Raw genomic sequence first — 24,628 nt, 5'->3', positions numbered from 1 at the left:
TGTCTTTCTTCCTCTTTCCTTCCCCTCAGCTTCAAAAGTAATAAATTAAAATCTGAAAAACAGAGCAACAAGTCTTTGAGAGTGGTCTGCTCCTGGCCTCTGCTGTTATCAGGAGTGTCTGTGAAAGAGTGATTTTGGTGCAGTTTAGTCAGCAAGAGTCTACATTTTAGCAAGGACTGTAGCTCTGATTGCTGGAACATGTAAGCCTCTAGAAATCTCCTGCTTTGTAACATAGCATGAGCTGTGTTACAAAAGTAAAGAAAAATAGTTTCACAAAACACCAGGGACAAGCAAAGCATTTTGAATATTCCTAAAAAAGCTAAGCCTGGGATTCTGGAGATCTGAAGCACTGGGAGCCGTCCAGAACTTGCCATGGTACAGGTACTTGGAGACAGGGAAGGGGCAGGAAACAGCTGGCCATAAAATGAGGATGCCATCACCTGACCTGCAATCTCCTTTTGTACTCTTCAAGAGAAGCTAAGGAAAAGCTTTTAAAGTTAATGAGAGGCTTGTTAAGGCTACATCAGCACAATAAACCTGCAGAACTGTATTTCAGGTTCAAATCCAGTTCAAAGTGAAAAGTATGATCTCCCATGGTAGATGTGGTGTAGAGATGCAGGAGAGTTTCTGTCACACACCATCAATCAAACTTTCCCCTATTACTGACTAGGCATCATGAAATAGTTTCAGCCTTAGTTCTACAGCTCCCCCTTTTCCCAGCAGCTCAAGCTACTTTTACCTACAGAAGGGGCTCTTACCATCAGTATATTTGTGTCACAAGAAGACAGAAGATGCATAATATCCTTACACAAAACCTTAGGACTGAGTTGGCTTAGGCAAAAAACATGAAAAGTTTTGTGCATTTAACTACAATTTCCAAATCCATTCACAGGTTAATGGTAAGAGCTACCAGAGGCACAATTCAAGCATTCCAGAACATTTTAATGTTATATTGCATATAACGTCATATGCATTATATATACACATTATAATGTTATTATGCATATTAAATTATGCATAATATCTAGAAAATGTCAGGAGTCCCCCTCTGCTATTCTTACAATTCCCCCTTTCAGCTGAGAGAACTGATATTGTTACAAGAATTTTACTCAGAAACAAATATGTGAGCAAAAGCATCCAGCTTATCTCCTTGTGGTGCAGGATCAACACGTTTCAGTGGCTGTATCAGAGTCCATGTGTCACGCTCAGCTGCACAACTTCACAAGCAGATATGCATTCAAGATGAAGAATTTTCCCAAACATTCCCAATTAAACTTTAGTTTTCACTGTTTTATTATATGACATTCCTCTTATTTCAGGACTAAATCTTCACTACTAGAACTATGCCTCCTTCAAGCTCAGCCAGCCTTGGCACACTCAGGTCCCTTCTTTTTCCTCAGCTCGTTCCCTTCTGGCCTTGATTGCAAATTGCTTTTCTCTGAACTTTTTCCACTTTATTATTCCAGATGTGCATGCACAATAGCTATACAAGGAAAGCCCACGACCTCCTTGCTCCGTCACTTTTTTTCTACAACTATTATCAAAATCCACAGGCTTCCTTCTTTTCTGCTGTATGTTGCTGGATAATTTATTTCCTGCTCCCTAGCTTCTGAAAATTATTCTTGCTGTTTCCTCGCCATTGACAAACCTGGGTTTTGGAACATACCTTCTTATAATAAAGGCAATGCAGATCAGGAATTAAGTGCCTTTGACATCTTAGGTCTTCATATACAGGCAAGGTCATGAGTGTTAAGTGTCTAACCTGCTAGGTTAGAAATGAGTTGCATCAAAATAGCCTTCTGGTAGTCTAGGAGAGGAAGGGAAGAATGAGATTATGGAGCACTGGAAAACCTCTTCAAGAAAGGCCTAACCTATCTCAGCTACTCTTGGATTTAGCTGGCATTATCAATCAGAAGCACTAAATGTGCCAGTCTCAGCAAATTAAGTCAAATATTTACCCTTCCGTGGAGACAATTTTTGTTGGGCCCCTAGTAGCATCCTTGGCTTCATGCCTGTTACAAAATACTGTCAGTCTCTCTGATCTGGGGAATACTTGGCAGGTAAACAACACTTATTTTTTTCCTTCTCTTTACACATGGCAGCTCTGAAATTCACTAGCAGAAAGGCTGAATCAAGAAGACAACCAACAGCCATCTGACTGCAAAGTTCAGTGTCTTCATCCTATTGTGGCTCATAAGGTCACTGGAAAGGTAATGAAGATAACTGAACACATCTCCAAGTGATCTAGACCAACAAGATCACACAGCCCTTCTCCTCTCAATTAGTGCAAACACAGGGTTGAGCTTTACTGAGTGGAAGGCTCTTCTGGCTTCATGTTTCTTGCACCTATTTCCACACTTGCAAACACAGTTAGAGCCTGCAAAAAGTATTTTAACAGGAAGATATACATACAGTAAGACTAAAACTGACATGTCATATCATTTTGCTGTCATAATCAAGTTTTGGGGAGGATGACCTGCTTAACTCTGACATGCAACTGCCTGAACTGTGTTGTGTGGTCCCACACACCCTACTCCCAGTTTTAAAGTATTAATTAATTAAGGATGTTCAGATAGAACAGGGTGGACCCAATTAATTTACCTTACTGTACTGTCTTGATTTTCATTTATTACGCTAAATCATTCAGACTAAGAACATGTATTAAGCGCCATCTTAAATTTGATCACTTATCCTAGTCCAGGCAGAGTTTCTGGTTTGACTATACACACTTCACAGAACCCAAAGTACAAGAAAATTAGATGTGGTATTGCACCACTTATAGGTGGGAAAGGTACTCCTCATTGAGGAGGTTCCACTCTAAAAAAAGCCATGAATCAAGTGGACCAAACTGATGAACATGAGTTGTAACAACATTCTTCTACTTTTTCTCCTTCACTGTAGACAAGTTTATTGAAAACCAAACTGAAGAAGACTTACAGGCTCTATTTATTTCTAGACATAAAGCCTTTTCTAGTGCTTTATGCAAGCAGATTCTGCATTTTACGGGTGGATAGCAACAGTAGCACACAAGGATGAAATCAGTAAATGGGCAGTGTTATCTGTCTAGAATATGGTTTTGACTGAGCCTGTAATTAAAGTCACTAATCTCCCCTGAAAATCCCATACTCCTTACCTCTCTCTAGAGAGGCAGGGGTTAAGTCAGGACCACTAAATTAGCCCTGCACCCTGTAATACCTTTGTAAAGCTGCTCAAAGAGTTTACAGGGAAAGAGTGAGACTAGCTGCTATCCCAGCCAACATTTGGTTCCTATTACAGTGAATAAATCTCTCCCCCCTCCTTTTCTTGTCTTACCCCTTTTATATTAAAAGTCCATCAAACACATTTTTTTCCCTTTCATATTTTCCATTAAGCTTCCTCCTGTGTATGCTTTCCCGGAGTGTGGTGCTCTTTGCTGTATGTGCTCAAGCAGCAGCTGCAAGATCCCAATGAGTAAGAAAATGGGGAATGAAGAAAAGAGCCCAGGCTCCTCTCTAAATCCCAAGAGGCAAGTGAAAAGTTACAATTGGGCTAAACTGGTGAAATCTAGAGCACTTGAGAAGAATAAACAAACAAACATAAAACAGGCTGTTGAGTTTCGTAGGGTTAGGATTCCTGAGATGGGGGAGATTATTCAAAGCCCTACTCCTGCCCAGAGTTAAATACCCCTGCCACCATCAGTATCCCAAAAGACATAGCACAGGACGGTGTTACACTAGAGGGCCTTAAGGATTCCTTAGGGTTGTGCTGTCCAGATCTCATACCACCTGAGGCCCAAACAAAATTTGTGCCATATGACCAAGTAGTAGAGACATCTCATGCACTTTGGCTATTTTGTTGTCTAAATATTAAATATCCAATACACTAAAACCTCTAAAGAGCATGTCAAGCCCCTAAATTCCACAAAATTTGCACTGTAATTAATTAAAGCAATTAACTTGGCTTGATATCCAGTACAACTATCACCTTGCTATGTGGTAGATGAATACTCTCTTATGAGTGTCTCTTAGAGAAGACTTGATAAACCTGGCAGTTTAGATGATCTGTCTACGGGGACAGAATAATGCAGCTAAAGTATACAGTTGCCTGACATTGTGACTATACATTTCAAGAATTATCGCTAGGTAAGAGAACTTCACAAAAGAAGCAAAAGAAGCAATACCTCTACATTTATAATCTATATACCTAAAGGGAAAGCTAGAATTTGTTCTGCACTTCCTGAGCAAACATCTACAAATTCACCTAATCAGGGTTTGTGGAAAGTGTCACCTGAAAGCCAGCTGGCCACAGTTATATTAAGATAAATGTTCCAGGTAAAAGAGGTAGAGAAATAGCATGGCACCAGTAAGATGCATCTGCTGTGCCACCATTCAGTAATACAACTGAAGCTGTGTAATATCTAGCTGCTGAAATCAAGTAAAAGAAGACAAAAAATACAAAACAAGAACTGAAGGTCACTTCTCTGGATGTTTGCTGAGAGGCTGGAGGCTTGCAGTTAATAGTCTCTTGTTTCTGAATAATTCACCAAGCAATGATACAAGGGCAAAGATCCTAAAGAGACCTCTACCCTTAAACAACTGAATTTTATCAACCTACATCAGCAATGAAGCTGAGTTAGTTTCCCAATAGAAAGACAGACTCACACAATCCTCCAAGCCTGACAATACTCACATGCTAGCAAAGTGGTGCCTCTAGCATATGCATACATAGTTTCTGCTTTCCTTGTCCCTCAAGCACATTCCTCTAAGGTAACAAGGTATAACATGAAATAGACTGTATCTGAGAGTGATCCCACCTGTTAAACTGAATTTTTTTCCTCTCAGGTTCCTTTTGCAGCAGTTTATGCTGGAGCTAAGGGAGAATTCTTTTACCTCTACCTCCTGTACAAAGATTGATTCACCTGCTGTGGCTCCCTGAACATTTAATAATGGACTAGAGGAAGAAGTGACTATGTCTGTGACAGCACACACTTCCTAAAGCCTGTAACAAAGTAGTTACGTTAAACATAATGGGGATCATCTGGGGATGGTGGTGGAATATGCTCAGATACAGAGAGAATCTAGCAAGGGTTGTTACTTATTGAAGAAGCTGGCCCAGTGACGGTACATGCTGCATAGCTGAGACCATCCTATCCCACACATTGCAGGAAATTAAAAAATATAAGAAAAAAGGCTACTTATGCAGAGACCACAGATAGATACTATCATGATACAGACTTTCAGCCATCCTAACAGCAGCATGGCACAGTGACACCAAAGCAACACCAGGTGTTGCTTTGTCTTTTTTTTAATCACTGCAAGCCCTCATTGATGGCCACAAAGCATTGTATTTGTATTGTCAAAAGTAAGTGCTCTTTTTCCCTCACTCCACCCAACTTCCTTAGAGGTAATGGAAGATACTTTACAAAAGTGCTTATTGTTCAACCAAGGTAGCACAAATTCCTAGCAATAATTTTCTCAGGCTAAAAGTGACAGAAGTTTTCCAGGTCTGTAGTGCTCCTTCTAATAATCCTCAAGAGGCACCCTACTTGGAGGAAACTACTTTTCAGAAAAGAACAAATATGTTGCGTTTTGTTGATAGCTAAAATGCATAAGAAAAAACTTCAGAGCAGAATAGCAGGTTTAATTTTGATTTAGGTGTTAGTGATTTTTAACATAGGAAGATAAAAAAATTTGCAAATTCTATAGCCAGAACTGGAACAAAGACAAAAAAAAATAGTGACATTTCCTTCCCAAAATATTTCTATGCATCTGTCCCTCTTTATTGCCTGGGTGATGACAGACCAGAATTGTATTATGAAGAACTGCAAGAAAAGACTAGAGAGGCTTGTATTTATTTATTACAGCCTTACCTGGAAAAGCTAGTACTGTAGACTGAGAATCTCCCCATTTTCTTTGGACTTTGTCCTCCAGAGATAAATACCACAGAAGTGTATTGCCTTGCCAAAAGAGACCATTCCAGTTTACCACAATTTTCACCTCCTTGTTTTAAACTACACAGAATACAGTCCCAATTCCACTCCTACTATTGGGATCTATCTGCCTCTTCATCTGAAAACAGAGCTCAGCCTGAAGCATTTCCAGTAAACCAATATTTCAACAAGCAAAATCAGAGGAGTTCACATTACCACCAAGAAGTTCAGTATTAGTAGAATAAACTGAGTTACAGCATCTTATTTCTGGCAGTGAAGAGTTAAGTGAGAAAAGGGGAAATTCCCAGCAAAGTGCCTTCAGCACATACAGCAGACTATTGTCTGTTCCTGCTTTAACAGAGGCTTTATATGAAGCCTTGGTTTAGCCAGCACATTTCTCTGTCTCCTCGAAAGATGATCCAGTCCCTCTAAACTAAACAAGGAATTCTGGTGCACAATATATGTAAATCGCTGCTTATTTTACGTGGTCATTACAGAACAAAATACTAAAATTACTACAATTATTTTGGAAGCAGACATAAAACAGAAGAGGTGAGGAAAAAACAATTAAAAAGGCAAAGAAAGCTGAAGTGAAATAAATTTCTTAATCTAATAGGCCCAGTTAAGTGCAAGGTACTTCACTGGCATGAGACACAAGGCACTATAACTTAAAGTGCACAATATTAGAAAGCAACACTATTGCTAATGCCCATACTCTTGGTTTAATTTATTTTATTTTCTTCTCTCCATTCTGGCAGTGTAAAGAAGAACACAATGCATGAAATGCATTGTGGCCTGGGGCCACAAGTGCTGCATAGGGCTGAGGTACTACATCTAGCAGCTGCTAAAACAAACATCAAAGTCTCAGCTCCCTTTGAAAACCCATCAGGCAAGGACCACTCCTCCCCTTCAGCTTCTTAAGGAGCTGGTACACGTAACCACTTCAGCGTGTTTGGCAATTCTACAACCATTTCCAAAACAGGTGGTGCAGTGGAAGATCATGGAAGAGCCACAAATCGTTCAGTTGTCTCCTTTTCCCCAGCAGGCAGCAACACACTTGCTGACCAGGAAGGCCAGCTGACAAAAAACAATTCAGCATTGAGAACAGGAAATTTGTAATTAAACCTCTGAAACTACAGAAAAGGCTCAGGCTTATCTTGGTAAACTGGGTCAATAAAAATTTTCTCCAGGAAACTGATACATCTGATGACAGACAAAGTCTTTCATTAGAGGAAGATGAGTAAAAGGATGCTAAGATAATTATATTGTATAGTACCAAGAGATGAGACAGCACATTTTAAAACGCAGTTCCCAGACTTGTCCAGCATTCATTTAAAGATCCCTCTCTGTCAGATCCTGTCTGCGGAATGTTCAAGTTGCACAAAACTCACTTGATCACCCACTGCCTAAAGTATTTTTTATGATATTTCTGTCTCTACCTACAACTGTAGGATAGGAGGTAGATACTGTAAACACTAGTTTTGTTTGCAACACCTAGGAAAAAAGCTTTTAGATTATCTCCTCTTGACCAGGCACCTGTATTTGTGATGTTTTCTCCTTCAACATGGACAGAAAAGTTTATGATGCAGTTGTACCAGCTCTGCTGGACATTCCAACTGCATGCTATGTCCATCTTTTCCCCTTGGGGTTTGAGAATAGGCATCTAGGAACGGTGCTGTTTCCTTAGAGATGCAAGTTTGCTGGATTCATTAATGACAGATTTTGGGTAAGCCTTTCAATTGATAGGTCTTTTTGCACTGCATATGAGGGTTGAATATTTCTACTGAATATGAAAACCAAAAGCCAAGAGTAGATATCTTCAGAGGAAGTGCAATAGCTTTTATTTGCAGAATTTGCGGTTTAACATGAAAAAAGTTATGCAATCCTATATTCCATTCCAACCCAATCCCTTCTTCTAGAGCCAAAATGAAATTGTTTCCTACAAGTACAGGGAAAATTGTATAATTAGTCAGAAGCTCTCAGACTTAGGAACACAGACGGGAACCATGGAATCTCTACCCCAGGAATTCCACCAAGTGATTGCATGTAATTCTAAGCATGAACACATCAAAGATGCAGATGCAAATCCCTTAAAAGGGCATATTAAAATACCCAGGCTACTCATGGAACAAGGTCCTTTCAAGACTTCCTTCCTATCACAGATAAGAAGCATCAAGCAAGGAAAATAATAGTGTCCATCAAGAAATCTCCATTATATGCTGCTTCTTTATACTTCATGTCTTTCATGATGTTTCAGCAGATTCCTAAATAGAGCAGACTCAAAGGCCACAACTGGTACTTCTCAGAGAAAATTCATCTGCAGTACAGGCAGATAAGAGTCCAAACATGGCCTCCAGAAGGCTTAAGGTGAACACAGAAACATTTGTGAAGAGGTTAACCTTCATGTTGTATACTGTGTTCAATGCTCTAGAGACCTCTTGGAGTATAAGACAGTAAGCAAGCCCTCACATAAAGGTAACACTGTTAAATGACAGGAGTAGTCAGTACCTGATTTTGCTACCAAACAATATTCACATATAACACGATGAACACCAGAGTGAGATTTTGACAGAGTACACAAACAACTATGCCTTGTGTAGCAACAAGCATAACAATTCATAGTGCTACATGATACCAGAAGTTTAGGTAATCTCAGAGTGAAACACGCAAACAGCAAAATACCCAGCACCACAACTCTTTTCCCTTTCACAGAAATGCTTCTCAGTAATGTCTTCACTCATATTCAGGATCTGCAATGCTTTAGAGAACATACAATGTTAACTTTTTTTTTCTATTAAGAAAATATCAATAGAGAAAACCTCTGTACTACATGAACCACAGTCTGTCCTCTACACCTCAAAACAACCTAGAAACTGATGTATAAATTTTGTTCTCTTTACAGTGGAGGATGCCTTCGTATTTAAATCATTCACATTATTATCAGCAGCAGGAAAGCAGGATTTCAGAAACAAATGAAAACATTACTTGGACCTTTGAAAAAAGCAAAATCAATTATGCAAACAATGTCCTGAACAGAAAAACAAAATACTTAAATGAATGAAGATGGATTGGATCCAAGTTTCTTTAAATATACCAGAATAATCCAACTATTAAAACTGGGTTTTCAGAATTATTTTACCAGTACCTATTATTTTACTTAATATTTTAAAATGTATTATATGTGCTTACTTACAGAAATTAAAATAAAAGAATTAAAATATTTGTGAACTTTGATAAGAGAAAACTTATTACTCCCATTGACTTTCTAGCAAAACTAATTCCACATTAAAACACATCTCCTCCTTGAGGTTTTGAAGAAAGATAAGCAAATTGTCAATAAGCAAAACCAAACGCTATGAAAGACAGCTGCTCCAAAAAATTTTAACTGGCAGCCTTTGTTGAAATTGTTCCTAAGGGGTAAGTCTAAACTTCCTTGATTTTCTGGTAAGGAATTTTGAAAACAGAAGGCTAGGGGAACACTGATAGTAGAAACCTAAATCTCACTCTCCTGGACAATATCCTGGAGATATTATACGCAGTTCCTTTTTGGAAAGGGATGTGTTCATCAAAGCACTGAATCTTAAGAACAGCAAAGTCTATGAAGAATCACTTTTGGGGCTGAGTCTTTGGGCTTGTGCTTAAATCTCTAACATATGTGGTTCAATTTACTGATTTCTTCACAAAAGATGCGTTAGTGTTCTCTTTGTCATGTTGACTGCCTGAATCAGAAAGCATTTAATTGTTGTTATTATGATCCACCCAAAGATATTTACAGAGAAGCCAGAATCTTTAGTATTATGAGACTGTCAAAGAATCACACCGAAGTGTCTAGTAAAGCTGAGATCAGAAATTTATCGAACAGAACATTCTTTCTAACAAGTTATTTCAAGCTTTTTCTAACACCACAGCTTGAGACATTTTAGGAAACTGCAATGCAAAGTATAAGTCACTCTGCTAAGAAGTACATTTTCCTTAATAAGTAACAAAAAATTCTCATTTGAAATTCAGAATTTGAGTATGAAAAGTTTTTCTGAAGTAAGTACCAGTATACCAAGAAACAAAATTCCTAAACTTACTCAATTTCAAGTCTCTGCATCTTCACCTTTTCAAAATGCTAAATGAAAGTAAGTTGACACCTCTTTATCTACCAGTGTCTTTATCCCAACATCAAAAAATAAATAGATGATCCACACTTGAGATTTCTTCCTCTTTTTTAAATAATGTTGTGGTTTTAAAGCACTAGCTAAAAAAATCACTAGAAAACTTACTTATTTCTCGCTGTGAGATATGGATTAGGAGAAAGGCAAAACAGGCTTAAAACTTAAAAGGAATAAAGTTTATTAACAAAACTACAAGAATAAGAAACCAGAATAAAACCTCCAGAAACCCCTCTTCCCCACCACCCAACCATTCCCTTGTCTAACTGACAACATTTACTAAATACAAAAATTTTCTTAGCTGAATTTTGAGAAAACTCAAATTTTCAGCACTGAAAACATTCATGGCCCAACTTGGCTACATTCTTCACAGAGAAGATTCTATTTTTTTTTCCAGCAGCAAGCAAATAAAGAAATTTTTATGTATACAAAAGGTTTGGACCAAGAAAGTCACAGCCCTTTTGCTTTAAAGGATGAGTTTTGCCCAGGCAGCTGCCAATAGCATGCGCAGCACTGCCAGATCTTAGACTAACTTTTCAGTTAAGTCCCATGTGCCAGAGAGCAGAAAGATAGAAAGGAGAGTGAAAGACATGTGCTGAGCCAGATGCAATCTGAAATTCAAGCAAAGAAGCCAAGCAACACAGAATCACAGAATATCCTGTGCTGGAAGGTACCCTCAAGGATCACTGACATCCAACTCCTGGCTGTGCACAGAACACCCCAAGAGTAACACCAAGTGCCCAAGAGTATTTTTCAAACACTCTGGCAGGCTCCCCACTTCCCTGGGGAGCTGCTCACATGCCCAACCATCCAGCAGAGCTCTCTTAGTTTTAAATTCCTTTTACTAAAGGTTATTGTCTCAGTGCCAGTTTTAAACAGATTTGAATCAGCCAGGCTGGCCTGGCATCTCCCCACCTGGTTTGCTGTGAACAGTTCTTGGGTAAAAAATATTCATAAAAATGCCATGTATGCAATAGGAGAGTGTCTGGAAACTGGTATCTTTTAGCACTATCTAGCTTTTTTTGCCCACATTCCTCTGCTTTTTTTAAAAAAAACCCCATACCTCTCAACTACTGTTACAGAATGAAATCCTAGAAATAACTGCTTGTAATAAAGGATTCTTGACATTTCCATCCTGATACTTTTCAGTCCAGCCTTAACAGCACATTTAAATATTCCTGTAATTGGCACTGGTTCTGGACAATCCAGCAACAAGTTTTTTTGAATGAGCTTTCTTGCTCTGTACCAATCAAAGTTCTTGTACCCAGAGCATTTTGGTCAAACTACTCAATGGCTGACAGTATCCAGTGCTGGGTAGAGACTAAAAAAGTGCTAGTAACCAAAAATGTTACTCATTATTATAAGCCACACTAGTCCCTAAACAAAAAGTTGGTGCTCCACAGTGGAGTTCTGGGTGCTTTATCTTCTTCAGACTATACAACACACCTACCCCTAGGACCGACTGAACAGGATCACCAAGCAAAGCTGTCACCACATACATAGGGGAACTGAAATAATCCTGACTTCTTTACATTTTTCCCTTCCCCTTTTTCAAAAGACATTCTTGTTAAACACTGGATCCCTTCATGGTTCACAAAAAGCTGCTGCTTGATACCTGCAGCCCAGAGAAACCCTAGAGAATAACAGCCTGACAAAGAGCCAACAGCATGCAATTTGCAAACTCTGGTGTCAGCTACAAAACTTTACCAGTCAGAAAGCTAGGGGAAACTAGGTGAAAGCAGAATCTTCACAGGAAAGGCCAACTAACACTTTCAGGGACAGGAAAGGGGTTTCTTCGTGCTTTTGCAGGGATTTCCCATTTATATCACAGTAAAAAACACCAGAAAGAAGATTGTTTGTCCTGAGGAAGCCAAGCTCAAGCATGACCTTGGTCTGGATGGAAAATATGAACATGCATTGCTGGTGGAAAGCTCACAGTAAAATGGAAGATAGCTCCAAAACAAAGCCTAGTAGGAAGGAAAACCCTTTGGCCCCTTTTGCTACCTCCTGCTCTGGCATTTGTACTTGGTCACTGAAACCCTTAAACTCAACTGAGCTTGATTCCAGGCCCTTTGGCTGCTGATTTCGAAGGGTTGTCCAGAGACTGCCCCACAGGAGGGCTGCCTTCTGGAAGTCTTTCTACATGGAACTCAGATCACACCCTACTCCCAGCATTGGACAGGCTTACTGAGATAGCAGTATAATCCTAATTTAATTTCTCTTCCTCAGCTGTACAACACCAATGCCTTCAACATAGCTGTTCAAGACCTTTGCTCTCACGAGTAACCAAACTTCCTTTACTCACATACACTTCCATTTTCTTGAAGTGAAGAGGTACAGGGCAGACTTGGAAATCTCCAAAATATTCACAATGAGTTCAGCTTCAGGACAGTCCTGGAGAGCATGAGGCAAATGAAGGAAAAGTCACTAACCTTATCTTCTCTTTCATAAGCCTGGCTTACAAAGGGGATTTCCATTTCTATAAAGCAGCATTCTGTATGTCTGATAGGGAGGATACAGAACATGCAGCCCCAAGATTTCAGAATGCCTCACTAACACACAGGAATAGCACAGTTCAAAGATGGGCCCATTCAATCCCTCTGTTCTTAGGCCAGATGGACCTGCCCTAACATCAATGCCAGAAAGGACATTCTTCTGGGAAAACTTCCCAATGCCCTTCTCAGCTGCACAACTGTGAACTAATTCCAACAGCTATGGCATGGTAGCACAGCTTTCACTTATATTTCACTAAGTGCAAGACAGATCAATGGGTAAAAATAAAGATCCTTGTGTGAGGAAGAGTCACAGATGGATAAAAATATTGTTAAAAGAATTAGGAAAGGGGAAAAACCAGACATTCGTGGGATTCCCTGACAGTTCTGTGCAGAAGGAAGGGCTGGGCTGGAAAAAACAGGGCCTCAGGTTCCTGCCAAGCTGTCTGAGGCCCGTCCTTTCCAAATAGCTCAAAGAAACAGCCAAGGCTCCCCTGTAACCCTTTCAGAACTCCTTTGGAGAGGAAGCCTGCTGTAACCAGAGCCACTCCTACAAAGCACCAGAATATAGGGTCCCCTCATTCCTACAAGAATGTATGGAGCAGAGTAGATGTCCCCCATGAGAACTACAGGCACATTAACCCTCTGAAAACCACCCTGAAAAATGACTATTTTAATGGTGAATGGGTGGTTTAAACAAATGCGGAGGAAAGGAAAATGTGCCGGTCATTTTGCAACACGAAATATCTACAACTGATACAGTGTATTTCAAAGACCTCCAATATCAGGGATAACTGGGGGAACATTATGAGTCAAGCAGTGCAAGGCACTGGAAGATTTCAATTTGTTCCACATTGAATGAGGCGTTTAATAGAACAGAGAAGATCAAGCAATTTCCATCACAGCCAACAAAATCCACCAGTGCAGGAAAAGAAGAGGTGTCTAGCAAGGAACGGGGGAAAAAAAAAAAAAATCCCTGAAAAAATGAACTACTTATACTGTTGCTCACTTCAACATTTACTGTAATAATTAAAGGAAAACAACTACGCATTAATAAAAATCTCACTGTTTAGCATGATCAGAAGCCAACAAGATATTGCTATATGTAAGCAGAGATAGAAATTAAAGATACACTGGTGTTATTTACATGAAACTAATGTTTTATCCCTTCCTGATGTACTGTTTTCATTTCTTGTCATCTCTATAAAGATAGCCAGACAATTATTAGAGGGCCAGGAAGATTTCCATTTAGAATTTGAAAAGAATGGAACTGTTTAGTTTAGGAGAGACAAAGAAGAAGGGAGATGATAAAAAGATAGAGAATAAATAGTGCAGAAAATAAATCAAGCATTTCTGTTTGCCTTCGTGTAATCTTGTTACAGGTACAGAGATTTCTGGCAAAAATTGGGAACAAAGGAAACTTTTGCATAATGTGCACCACCTGTGGAACTCAAAGCTACAACTCAATGGGACTACATTTTTTGCAGAAGGTAAAACACATGATTAATGACAATATCTACACTAGACTACGCAGAAAAAAGTATTGCAAGAAATAAATTCCAGTTGTTAGTAGTTTGAGGGCAAAATCTATTTCTCCCTCCAAAAGGGAATTTCCTCTGCTGCCCCCTCAGAAAGGGAATTTCCCTGCTGCCCATCAGAACATTTTGTGTACTGATGACAGTGGCAATAGTTGCTCTGAAGAAGAGGATGGGAGAATTGAGGAGTTTAACAGCCCAGTCCAGGACAGCAAATCCTGTGTTTACATTAAGGTAAGGTCAAAAAAAAGGAAACCCAAAATCATTATGCAATATTGGTCTGGGAGAAGGTAGGTGACTCCTGTCACCCCTCTCCACCTATCAACATGGGCTGCTTGCTCTCCATAGTATGCTGTAAGGAATAGAAGGAAAGATCCTCCTATCTCCTCTGGAAGTCATGCACTCAAAAAGCCTGGTCCCACTCAAATTTTGAGTTATTTGCAAAAAATGTAACTGTCCGAGGCTGGCAGACAAAGGTAATGCAGACCCTGCGCCCCCTGTGCTCAGCCAGGGCCCACGCAGGGGAGGCAGCAGGCCGCAGCTCCAGCAACGCGTCCCTGAAGCAGCTGAGCAGAGAGGCCACACTCGCACAACTCCACTGGTGCCCTGCTCCGCCCTGCTGTGAGGCCCCAGCTTTCGCCTCCAGCTCACAGCCCCAGCACTGGCTCCTATGGTCTCTCCCTGCACACAGCACAAACCTCCTTTGCCTCTGGAAAGGGTCCTGTGATTAATCTCACTTATTACCTCGGAAAAGTAACAGTGCGGCGGCTGCCAGCCAAGTCCGACTCAACAGCGTCTGGGGAGCTGAGGCTGCAGGGCCAGGCCTCAGACTGTCTGGGCAAGTCACGAGCTTTCCGCCTTTCCTCTCCTGGAGGCTCCAGACAGACAGAGCCAAGGCCTAGCTGTGGGAAGCAGAGATCCTTGAGGACTGTGCCAATCCATGGTGCTGAGGCCCAGAGCCATTTCCAAGCAGGATAGAGAGAAATTGGCCCTGACAACACAAGTTTCCTTACTGTGACCAATATATATATTAAATATATATATATATATGTGTGTGTATATATATATATATTATATATATATATACATGCAAGGCAAGCCATGTATTTCTGAAGTAAGTCAGCCACCTCACTTCCACACTTAACAAGTTGTCACTGGTGACCCTGGGAGACATGTGTGGAAAAAAAAAAAAAACAACAAAAAATAAGAGGGTGTTGAGGCAGGAGTTATACGCACAAATATGCATGGATGCAGAGGGAGAAGAACATGCACAAACTGAAAACAGGGTGACTTGCAAAAATGTATAGCTACCCAGGTAGTAGTTCTATTTTCCACCTGCCCTCCTCAGACCTCCTCTTAGAAGGAATTAATAAACCCCAAATTGGGGGCTCTCAGAAATGCTGCCTCTCGAGGACCACATGTAGAATCAGCATGACAGAGCTGCTGAGGTAATGCAGACAGATGTCACAGAAAAATCACTGAACCCACCCTCAACTACTTCTCCACCTCGAATAAAAAAATTAATTAATTCAGGCATTAAAGTACAGAGAAAAGAGAAGAGAAAAAGCACTGTGGAGAACAAGGAGCAGACATGTGGCTCTGCTAGCACAGGGCTGGACTCAGTGCTGTTGGGCTGCAGCTCTGGCACTTCTGTAGTGCTTAGCCAGGGAGGTGTTAAGGTCACTGCAGCTTGCTCAAGCTGAACTGAAGGCCTACTGTATAACCCTCAGTGCTTGCTGCTTTCTCCCTTCATTTCCCCCAGAGGCATCAGCGTAGCTGAGCCTCCAAGGTACCTCACACCTAGATGCAAAGATGTGCAAACAAATAGGCTCTGAACACTTGGTAAATGCAGCACCGGAAAGCAGTCAGGTAGCCTCCACTTTGCAAGAAACTTCAGGGAGCTTTAAAAAATGATTAGGAAGAGAATAAAGTTACCACCAACCCAGAACTACAAGGCAACACATACGTAACATACAAAGAGGTTTATTCTTCTAAAAACTTGGTGTTTGCTGCCAAGATCCCAGGGAATTCTCTTGTCCTTACTTCTAGCTGCAAGCCCATACATAGTTAACTGTCTCCCACAGCCCCAGCTGCAACATCCATGTTGCTTCTGCCATGCTAAGCCCACCCTAGTCCAGCTCAAGAGCCTTGCAAAAAAGCAAGACTGTCCCATCAAGTGCTCACCCTCTATCCTTGTAAGAATCACCCTGCACATCTTTTGTCTATTTCAGTCTCCCTCTTCTCATTGCTCTTCTGAGCCTGTCTAGTCAGGATCCAAGCGTCATTTTTTCTCACATTCCACAACTCCAAAATTTAAAATAAAAACTGAGGAAACAACAAAGCCACTTTCACCTTCCCTTCATGTCAAACACAGCCAACTGCCCCTTTAACACAAAGGATTGAGACTAGTGAACCATAGCTGGTGATTGCTGTCTGGGGTCTTTCTGGCAAAACTCAAAGATTCAATGAAACTACAGAAGCCAAATATCAGAAAAAACTCTCAAAAGAGACCTGGGATTCTTCCTCACGAGTCCAAAGGATATATACTTGGTGTGATCAGAGCATCTGAAACCTAAAACACATAGTACATGTACACCTAGCAGTAAAAGGAACTGGCATGAAGCAGCAGTAGGCACTAGATAGGGAACAAGGATAAAAAGTATCCACTACCCAGCCAAGGCTAAGGATGGCCAGCAATTGAAAGCATGCTCCTGATTCGGGATACTTTCAGAGGATGCAGCACAGCAATCTTACTTTGTGAGCTGGGGTGTGCAAGAGAGCAGAGTGTACAATCATTTTGCTGTAGAATTTTTGGGATATAAATTAACATATATTTTCTATTAGAGCAGGCGCAGGAAGCTTTTTAAGTAGTACCGGATTTCCTGCACCTACATTGTTCATTTGTATGTGAGCAGTAAATATATGCAATGCAACACAGAAGCATCTGAGATGATAAATGTATAGACAGCATCTTCTGGTTTTCCACCCTATTTGATACTTCTAGGCAAGGAAAAATAAAAATGAAAATACCCAAACCAGAGATTGTTTGGGAACCTGGAAATACAGCAGGTACGTGCACACAGCATGCAAGGCCCTAAGAGCTGTTTCTATTACTATCACTGAGAGTGATACCAAAGTAAACTAAACTTACAACCCCCTTAGATCGGAAAATTGAAAAGGTATGTGTTTATATAAATTCAAACCAGATTAGACAAGTCTACCAACACAACATTTCTTGATGAATCTGAGCACATTGGCAGAAACTATGAGCTAAGAAGTATTTCAGATACATCAAGCAAGGAAAAGTGGAGATCCCCCTTTCTCTGACTGCAGTAGCCCTTCATAGGCTCTCCAATATAAATTTGACTGCCATTCTACCCACTGACTAATGACAAGGAAGCTTGCCTGCCTGCCCTAACCAAATTAGGTAAGTCTGTCAGAAAATCCAAGGAAAAAATATGCTGAGCAGTTTAGAAGTGCAAGGTCGGTCTTCAGGTTTGAGATAGATGTTGTGAATGAGCAAGAAGCAAATGAAACAGAGATCTGAGAAAACACTGATCATTTCACTGCTGAATTCTTGCCAATTTACTGTCCCTATGAATTCTACAAGATGAACATGAGCAAGGATAGCTGCTGCTGAATCCAAGGTGACCACTGAAAACACAGAAATCTGTACCAGCTAGAAAGAAATCTTCCTTGCCAGTTTTGCTCCAGGTCTTAGAGATTTAGTGACCAATGGAGCCCATCCTTGGAGACAAAATCCACTGTCTTTTTCGAAGAGCAAGTGGCATAGCAGCTACAAATTCCAGTGCCAGAAATCTCTACTCACCTCCATCTACTGTCCTCACAACTAGGGATTATGCAGCTAGTTGCTAACAGGTACTTCAAAGCTAGTTTATGTTCTGACTCAGCAAGTTTCATTCTGTTAAACACCTGATTTTTTACCTTTATTATGAAACCAAGAATGCTTTCAGGAGAATGCTTTTTCAAGAGCAGCTCTAGTATGGTCTTGGCTTCAGTTGACTCGTAGTTTCACTGAATAATGAAGAATCGCTTTTATGGCTGTGGGTCTTAGATTACATTACTAAAATTGTGATAAAAATTATATACGGTAATCTTTAATAACTCTACTACAAGACATGTTAACTGCATTTAATGCCTTTACAGTACAATGTGAAGGAGTGACAATCCTGCCCAATGGACTGAGTGAGAGGCTGAGACGGAACTGAGATACGGCACTGAGACAGGACTAGGATTCAAGGAGAGAACAGACCTGGCATAACTCCATTGATATACAAAAGCAGGTCTCCAGCAAATGTGGCAGAGGTTGACAGTCATGTCACAGTAGTCAGAAGTAAGGCCACATAAACTTGGAACATATCACCTCTTGTGCAGCCCTGCAGGCCTCTCTGTCTGAGGTGCGGCAACAATCTAGGCCATAATTTGAGTGGAAATAGTACCAATGCTTACAGGAGGTGGCAAAAAGAAATCTCAAAATGCACAGCAGCGCAGACTTATAAAATAACATTTTAACATATCTAGAACAGTCCTCTGTCTCTGTATTACAAACCCAAGACCTCCTTTGCCTTTTGGCAAGCAGACTACTAATTTGACACCTTATCTCATGCAAAGAAAAGGAATCAACAAAATAAAGCATACCTTCTTTTGAGATACATTTAGGTAAGTCAGAACTGGGAGAGTGAGAATTAAAGGGGAAGATGATTTGTCAAAAAGAATAGCCTGAATCCTACAGATTTGCAAGCATCAAGCCAAAATTTTCTAACAATCTTCAGCAGCACTAAAATGGCTTTAATTTATCACACAGGCATACAAATAATGGTGAGGACTGCACTTCAGATACAGATGCTGGAACTGGAGCTAAGTGCAAGCCAGATAAGAGATCCATTTACAGAACATTTCCATCCTTGCTGAATTCTGCAACTGATAGACTAGAATCTCAATGGAACAAAACACGGAGCTTTTCTTCAGTCATCTAGCACTGAGCACAGGCTGACACCTATTAGACGACCCTCTGTGAATTGCGTGCTCCAATGTAACAAATCAAGTAGCAAAAAAGGCATTTATAATACAAGATAGCCATCTCTATGTATCATGACCTTGATTTTCCTTCTGGAATTCTGTCATTAAACACAAGTTCACAGACCAAGTAATCCAGCACTGCCTCAAGAATTTTTTTTCTTTTCCAGATTTACACAAAACTCTTAACTCCCAGTATTTTGGCCATTCAATAAAAACAGCCATGAATATAAAATAATTCAATAGGGAGTCTTAAGGAATCTTTCTGACTCTTGTTCTGAGGATAAAAACAGAACAACTGAAGTAATGAAAGACTAAATGACTCGTAAAAGGTTTGAAGTTGTGACTGGAAAATTCTGAAGTATTTTCAGATTACTGTACAAAATAAAACAAAAATTTTAACTAAAGACATTAAACTATGCACACAATGCTAGATGAGGCACCGCCCTGGAAGTCATTCAGAGTGGAGTTCTGGGTGTTAGTGGTGGGGTTTACAGCTCTGTCTGTGAGCCCATGCTAAGGTGCAAAGAGACCTGAAAAGGGAAAGGAAGCTCTAGGACAGATTGCATGCTGCTGCTCTCCCAAGCCATGTAGGAGGGGAAGGCTATTTACACCTGTTGGATAGGTTCTTTATTTGGACTCGGTAATAGCTTGCCTGGATAGGGTCCAAGAACAGAATCACCACCACTTCTCTCAATAATTTTAAACCCCTGAGGCAAACATTGTGCTGGAACAGAAACAGGCCAGGAATTAATTTCTCACATTCCTCTTCTTTAGGCAGGATGAAAAGTAGTGACTGATGAAACAAGAACAATTTTACTTGAGCTTTCCAAATCCCATTACAGTCTTTCTACTGAAGGACCCATTTGGGAAAGGATCATCACTCAGATCACATGCCTTCTGCACTGTATTTCTAACTCTCTCACTTCCCTGCATTTTCCAGTAGCATTCAGGCACCAGTGATAAAAATCAGTATTTTCATGTACACAGTGCTTTCCAGACCTAAACTCATGTCTTGGAGAAGGCTCTGCTTTATTATTCTGTTTTAAAAGACAAAAATGAATACTTAGGCAAAGGAATCAGTATTATTTACTGGAGTGGCAAAGGAAGAAGTCAAATCTCCACCAGTGCTTGGGAACAAAGCAAATTTGCCTTGTTCCTAGCTTCTAAGATTCAGACTCCTGCAAGTAAATCTTGCTGCTCTCTGAATCACGGGAAGAATGGCTTTACTCCAGAATCAGTCCTCTGCCCTGATTCCCAAGAGTGTATAAGCTGCAAATATAAATTCCAATACCCAAAATTAATACAGTATATAAAGAAGACATCTGAAAAATAAACTGTGATAAACACTGCTCTGTCTCAGAACAATCTAAACTAAAGCATGAAGATGAGGACTTAGTGGAGATTTCTGCAGCATCAGGTCTAAGTTTGCATTCTGCATATATGTCTCAACACCAGCAAACCTAAACTTGCAGATGCAGGGATGGGAAATGATCAAGGAAAAACAGACATTTCCCTCTTATCCACCATGTTCATCTGCCCTTATTTCACCATGAACCTGACAGCTCTGGGAACATAGCTATTTTCATAGGGCTAGTTTCCAGACCTGAGAGGAACCATTACTAAGCCCTTAGAATCATAGAATTGTTTATGCTGGAAAAGATCCTCCTTTTAAGATCCTCAAGTCCAGCTGTTAACCTTAGCACTACCAAGTCATTAAAACATGTCCCTAAGTACCACATCTACACGTTTTAAAAACCCTCAGTGACTCCACCACCTCCCTCAGTAGCCTGTTTCAATACTTGAGAACCCTTTTGGTGAATAAATTTTTTCTAATCTAAACTTCCCCTGACTGAACTTGAGGTAATTTCCTCTTGTCCTATCACTTGTTCTTTGGGAGAAGAGATCAACACACACCTTGCCACAACCTTCCTGCAGGGAGTTGTACAGAGCAATATTAAGCCTCCCACTCCCCAAGACTCCTTTTCTCCAGGATAAACAACCACAGCTCGCTTAGCTGCTTCACATAAGACTTGTGCTCCAGACCCCTCACCAGCTGTGTTGCCCTTCTCTGGACACATTCCTGCATCTGAGCAAGAAGCCAAACACAAATTACAAATGAGCTGAGTGCATTTCATTCTTCTTCAAGACGCTAGAGCTGTAATTTTAACTTACCTGACTGCTGAAGAGACAGGTCTCTTGTCATCTCTATGAGTGTCTGACTGAACAGGCCACAGTGACCCTCTTTTGTTGAGTGGTGACCAATAGCTCTGTGGGGCAGCTGCATTCCCTTTGCTTATAGCTCCACTTGCCAAGTCCAGGTTTGTTAACTAGAGATAAAAAAAGAAAAAAAGAGAAACAAAACAAAAACAAATCCAAACAAACTATCAGAAACAATTAAAAGCCAGAAGAGAGAAAAAGGTATCACTAAATAAATAGGATAGAGTATGTACTAAGAGAAGTGAAACTGCTAGAAAATGGAAATACTCAAATGCAAAAGCACTGTGCTAGTTGCATAAAGCAGTGAGAGATGACACCAACATCCACCATGCCTAAGATGGATTCAGGGGCCAGCATGAAAAATACAACCCTTCCATTCACATAAAGACACAGGAGGAAAAGGACAAAGATGGGGCAAAAATCCCAAAGTGAAAAAGTTCCTGACACGTGAAAAATGAACTCCACATGCAATGATCAAAAGCTAGAAGCTTATATTACACCAAGCAGAGACCAGAGTACCTCTCCAGTCATCGTGAGCTGTGTCAGGAAGTCAACCATATGCACCTGTCCTGTCTCTACCCACTCTATACATATAGGCACAACCCAAAAGCTTAAGTACCTTGGATACAAAATTCAAACCAAAACTCAACCAAACATGAAAAAAACTGCTCACACAACCACTTACAAAGTACTGTGTTCACACAAATGAATGCACAAAAAACATGTTAGGTGTACATTTGCAATATTAAGCTCTAAAACCTGTGAGTTTTTAAGCATATAACATGTATTTCATTATTTTTTTCTATGAGCATTCCTCCTGTATTGCTTATATTCTTGAAAGATCAAACTATGCAAGCAGACACTACCTGTTGATGTACTGAAGAAATACATAATGCAACGAATCTACTACAGCAGTATAACAGTTTACATTTTGGAAAAAAAAAAAGTAACAAAACAATAGAAAAGTTGAAAAGCAAACTTTGCGAAGGCCTCCCAGACAGACGCCGACATACAACTACCTTAAATTACATGATCACTTTTTTAGGAGCAGCAAAAACATCAGGGACTGCATGATGCTTAGGATCATATGGTGAAACTGACTTACTTACTTGGCCCTACTCACTTCTGTAGCAACTGGAAGGCACACAGACAATGAAACACAGGACACAGACAGAAAGAAGAGTCTAACAACTAGCCCTGCATCTGCTCCAGATCTCAAAGGTGATGCTTATTAAGGCACCTAAAATTTGACTTAAGCATAGCTTAACAATGCTCCTTTAACAGAATTTGTGTGCAATTACTCAAACAAGCACATACCATCTTCACTGGAATACACTACACTCATACTTAAAACGGGCTTGTTGAGGACTTCAGACAGTCCTCTCACTGAACTCTGGACCATAAACATTGCCATTGACAAGACAGTAGGCTGTCCCTCCTGTATTTTAGTAGTACAAGTCACCTAAGCATTTTGTAAATTCAGAACTCCTACTTGAGTTTCTGGACAGGATTATATTCTAGTGGCTATACCTTAGGCTTCTGCCCACTTCTCCAAAAACAGCCACTTTTCTCATCCCTTCTAAGCTCTATCCTTTCCCATTCTTGCTCCTCATTTGTGTGTCATTATTCTCAGTCAGTCTCAGCTTCTGTATTTCAGGTGTCATTCTCCTTGTTTTCTTCAGTACAGTTTCATTCTTACAGACTTCCAGCACTAGCTTCCCCACCACTTCTGGACCCTGATCCACACTCTTTCAGGTTTGGAACTTTCCACAGGAGTAGTTACTTGATCCCTCTTTCCACACTTCCATTCTTGGTTTCTCACATGTCCTGTATCCTAGTTCTGGTTTCATTCCTCCCCCCCAGTCCACTCCTTTTGCCAGCCTCTTTTCTTCATCCAGTCCTTGAATGTGGGCTGCTCACTGGACCACAGTTACCACACTACCACTCCATCCATTTCTGTTCTTCCATCTGAATGGTTCTCAGTGTCTTCTCCTAAATTATGTCCAGATATAAATATCACAGCCTCCCTATCCTAGCTGTTCTCCACACCCTGGCAGAACTCCTGCTAACTCTGCAGTCAAGTCAGAGAGGTCCCCAACCTAACTTGCACCAAATTACTTAAAACACAGAAGAACAGAAGCTCAAGCCAAAGTACACTAGAGGTGCAAAAACAGAGAAATTCAGTTTAGCATCCTCAGTGTGGAAGGAACCTTCAGGAAGCTGAGAAGGTCTAGCTGAGTATAGTACACCTGAAGCTTTTTAAACAGTTACTCTGCAATCAAGCTTCAACAAAATTCTGAATTCCAAATTGGTATTTCAAAGCATGGGAGATGAACAGATTTAAAGGAAAAGTTCTGTAGATATTAAAATGCACAATTTTATTTTTTTTTAATCCAGCCTTGATTTTGGCCGAAATACTTCACCTTGCCTGAAGTATTCTGAAAACTGAATAAGCATAGAAAACATTAATTCAAATGAATAAAGTTTCAGAACACTATAATCAATTTAAGACAAGATCTTACAGTGGGACATTATCAAGCAAGCTTAGTAACGGTTAGTGTTATTCACCTTATATAGAAAACAGTATTAGGTGTCATTTTGGTGCTTCTACCTCACCCTGAATGTTGCTGTGTTCTGTAGAATTTAATTAAAATTTAAAGCATGTCCATTGCAGTAACAGAAAGCTTCAAATTAGATTTAGTTCTGATTGTGCCAGGCACTATACAAATACCTAACAATGGCAGTTGCTGGTCACAAAGAATTTATTGTCTGAAAAGAAGGAAGAATGGTAAATGATGCAAACACAGAAGGCAACATGGTAAATAAAATAGGTTATATACAATTCTTAGCTTGTCAGCAACAGTGATCACAACTCTAGCTAACACATCCAATGTGTGAAATGAAGATGACTTCATCCAATTTTCTCTCCTCATCATCTTGATGCCAAGAACCATTTAGTCTGATGAATTACCACCTCAATCCTACTCTATTGCTGTGACATGCTTTCCTTTTCAATTACCATTGTATCAATGTATCATTGTTTATTTGAAAGCTGTCTTTTTAAGCAGGTGAGCAAATAGCTTAGCATGGGTAATAGCAACATTTCACACATTCCAGATAGACAGGTGTTTAAACTACAGCAGGATTAAACACAGGCGAAGGATTCAGAAAGGCAGAGAACATCAGCAAGAATATAAGGTTTAGCTGCACCCAGCCCACCCAGACAGGTGTTTCTGCTTGCTCCTGTGCCATGCTTTGAGACATTTCAGCTGCTATAAT

At 40.2% G+C, this 24,628-nt stretch overlaps 1 protein-coding gene across 4 annotated transcripts in view; it reads right to left on the bottom strand.

Moving 5' to 3' along the window:
- TTLL5 (tubulin tyrosine ligase like 5) overlaps positions 1-24,628 on the bottom strand; it is a 125,886-nt gene that overhangs the window by 29,799 nt on the left and 71,459 nt on the right. For 3 of the 4 annotated variants that reach the window (XM_058842907.1, XM_058842916.1, XM_058842933.1), the window contains one exon: positions 21,305-21,459. In XM_058842907.1, coding sequence (XP_058698890.1) covers positions 21,305-21,459 — 155 coding nt within the window. Of the gene's footprint in view, positions 1-12,377; positions 12,460-21,304; positions 21,460-24,628 lie in introns of those variants that run through there. The other variant, XM_058842924.1, reaches the window with a different exon arrangement.

This window comes from Poecile atricapillus, chromosome 1 (genome assembly GCF_030490865.1).
Source record: "Poecile atricapillus isolate bPoeAtr1 chromosome 1, bPoeAtr1.hap1, whole genome shotgun sequence".
NCBI lineage: Eukaryota > Metazoa > Chordata > Aves > Passeriformes > Paridae > Poecile > Poecile atricapillus.
Note: the sequence above shows the minus strand (reverse complement) of the source record. Positions and strands in the feature narration are given on the sequence as shown.